The 2,249-nt window shown below is 58.0% G+C and overlaps 1 protein-coding gene across 1 annotated transcript in view; it reads left to right on the top strand.

Moving 5' to 3' along the window:
• The window catches only part of SNRNP200 (small nuclear ribonucleoprotein U5 subunit 200), a 20,623-nt gene that overhangs the window by 2,720 nt on the left and 15,654 nt on the right, over positions 1-2,249 (top strand). Inside the window, exons 3-7 of the mRNA XM_042838592.1 lie at positions 227-398; positions 512-704; positions 994-1,049; positions 1,625-1,723; positions 1,997-2,149. Coding sequence (XP_042694526.1) covers positions 227-398; positions 512-704; positions 994-1,049; positions 1,625-1,723; positions 1,997-2,149 — 673 coding nt within the window. The remainder of the gene's footprint in view (positions 1-226; positions 399-511; positions 705-993; positions 1,050-1,624; positions 1,724-1,996; positions 2,150-2,249) is intronic.

Raw genomic sequence — 2,249 nt, 5'->3', positions numbered from 1 at the left:
GGGCAGAGCGGCGCCTCCCAGCTCTCCCTGTGGGATGGGGTTGGGCTCTGAGGTGTGGAAATACTGGGGTTTGTTGTAAAGCTGTGGGTTTGGGGGCTGGGCTCCTGTGGCAGCAGGGGGGGCAAACAGTGGGGTGGGCAAACAGAAGGGCCGCGCTTTGTCCTGCAGCAGCACGGGCTGCAGAATTCCCTGTTTGGGCACTGCCATGGCTGCTGCCTCCTTGCAGGAGAAGGAAGCGCGACGAGGACAGGCACGACATCAACAAGATGAAGGGTTACACCCTGCTGTCTGAGGGCATCGACGAGATGGTGGGCATCATCTACAAACCCAAAACCAAGGAGACCCGGGAGACCTACGAGGTGTTGCTGAGCTTCATCCAGGCCGCCCTCGGGGACCAGGTGAGGATGGGGGCACAGCGTGGCGGCGCCGCGATGGCGAGGGCCGCTGTGAGACACGAGCTGTGCCCCCTGCTGACCTCCTGCTGGTGGCGCGGCTGCCGCTCGTTCCCCAGCCACGGGACATCCTGTGCGGAGCTGCCGACGAGGTGCTGGCGGTGCTGAAGAACGAGAAGCTGCGCGATAAGGAGAGGCGCAAGGAGATCGATCTGCTGCTGGGCCAGACTGACGACACCCGTTACCACGTGCTGGTGAACCTGGGCAAGAAGATCACGGATTACGGTGGCGACAAGGAGATTCAGAACATGGGTACGGGCACCGATGGCGGCGTGAGAGGGGGATTCAGACCGTGGGCGTGTGGTCACAGCTGCAGTTGTGGGAGAGGGGTGGGCAGGAGGCACGTAGCAGCAGGGGCGCCTTGTGCAGCCTGCTTGCAGGCATCGTGCTTTCACACAGAGCAGCTGGGAAACGTTTGGACGGTTTTCAAGCCTCCCAACGACGTTCTTTTCATCTCTCGGACGTGCGGAGGTGGGGGATCTGTGAGCCCTGCATATGGGCTGCAGGTTTCCTGCTTAATGGGTTCCGCTCTCCCTCGCAGATGACAACATTGATGAGACGTACGGCGTGAACGTGCAGTTTGAGTCAGATGAGGAGGTAGGAAGGCGCTGCTGGAGCTCTGACGGCTCCTCGCTTTCGGCTGCTCAGCAGCCGCCGTGTTTGATGTGTTTTTACTCAGGCTGGGAAGCGGGCGCTGGCTCAGGTTGGGTATCTGTGCCAGGAAGGAGAGGAGGGATTATTTCAGATGCTGCTTTCTTGGCTTGGGAGGATTTGTTGATTATCTTGCTAATCCGAGGCTTATCGTGAGTCAGGACGATGGGAAGCAGATGGTGGTATTTAGATCTGCTGGGGCAGACTTGACAGGAGGAAGGGATGAGCTGAAATGCATCGTTTGGAAGCGTCTCATAGAAGGGCTCTGTGGAATCGTTTCTGTGGGGGGCTGAGAGAATAAAAGAGGCACACGGGAGCCTCTTGCAGTCACTGAGATCCAAGGAGTGGAAATAATTTGACCACGCGGCCCTTTATCCGAACTAAAGGAATGCATTGATGTTAAAAGCACGAGCTCAGTGGTTTCCCTTCAGGCACGAGCTGCCAGATGGTTCGTTTCTGCCAAGGAGAAGCTTCTCTTTGGCGTGTGCCAAAGCCACTTACTGGAAGTCGTGTTCCCACAGGAAGGTGATGAGGACATCTATGGCGAGGTGCGGGACGAGGCCTCTGATGACGACATGGAAGGAGACGAAGCCGTCGTCCGCTGCACCCTGTCAGCCAACGTAAGCAGGATGTGGAGCGCGATCTGGGGTCGTGTGGGCTGGGATCCTTTTGGTTTGTGGACGGAGCTGAGCTCAGGCAGGGCTGGAAAGCAGCTGTGGAGGCCCGAAGTCACACGGGAGGGTTTGGGATGTGTGACGTTTGCTGTTCCCCGTTCTGCCTGTGGGCAGAGGGAGCCCTGAGATGCTCATTTTGCAGCACGAATGCCTCGTGTCTGTTTTTGATGGAAGAAGGTGACATTGTTATGAGTCGTTTTGTTGGTCTGGTTTTTCAAGCTGGTGGCATCGGGTGAATTGATGAGCTCAAAGAAGAAGGATCTGCATCCGCGAGACATCGACGCCTTTTGGCTCCAGCGGCAGCTGAGCCGCTTCTATGACGATGCCATCGTTTCTCAGAAGAAGGCAGATGAAGTGCTGGAGATCCTGAAGGTGAGCAGCCAGGCGGCGTGCAGGGCTGCAGCAGGGCCAGAGCAGGGCTGCAGCAGCATCAGAGCAGGGCTGCAGCAGCATCAGAGCAGGGCTGCAGCAG

The sequence above is a fragment of the Centrocercus urophasianus genome, unplaced genomic scaffold (genome assembly GCF_019232065.1).
Source record: "Centrocercus urophasianus isolate 14NV4802_14NV808 unplaced genomic scaffold, USGS_Curo_1.0 seq_848, whole genome shotgun sequence".
Lineage (NCBI taxonomy): Eukaryota > Metazoa > Chordata > Aves > Galliformes > Phasianidae > Centrocercus > Centrocercus urophasianus.
The sequence above is the reverse complement of the archived record's forward strand: the minus strand, read 5'-3'. Positions and strand labels throughout refer to the sequence as shown.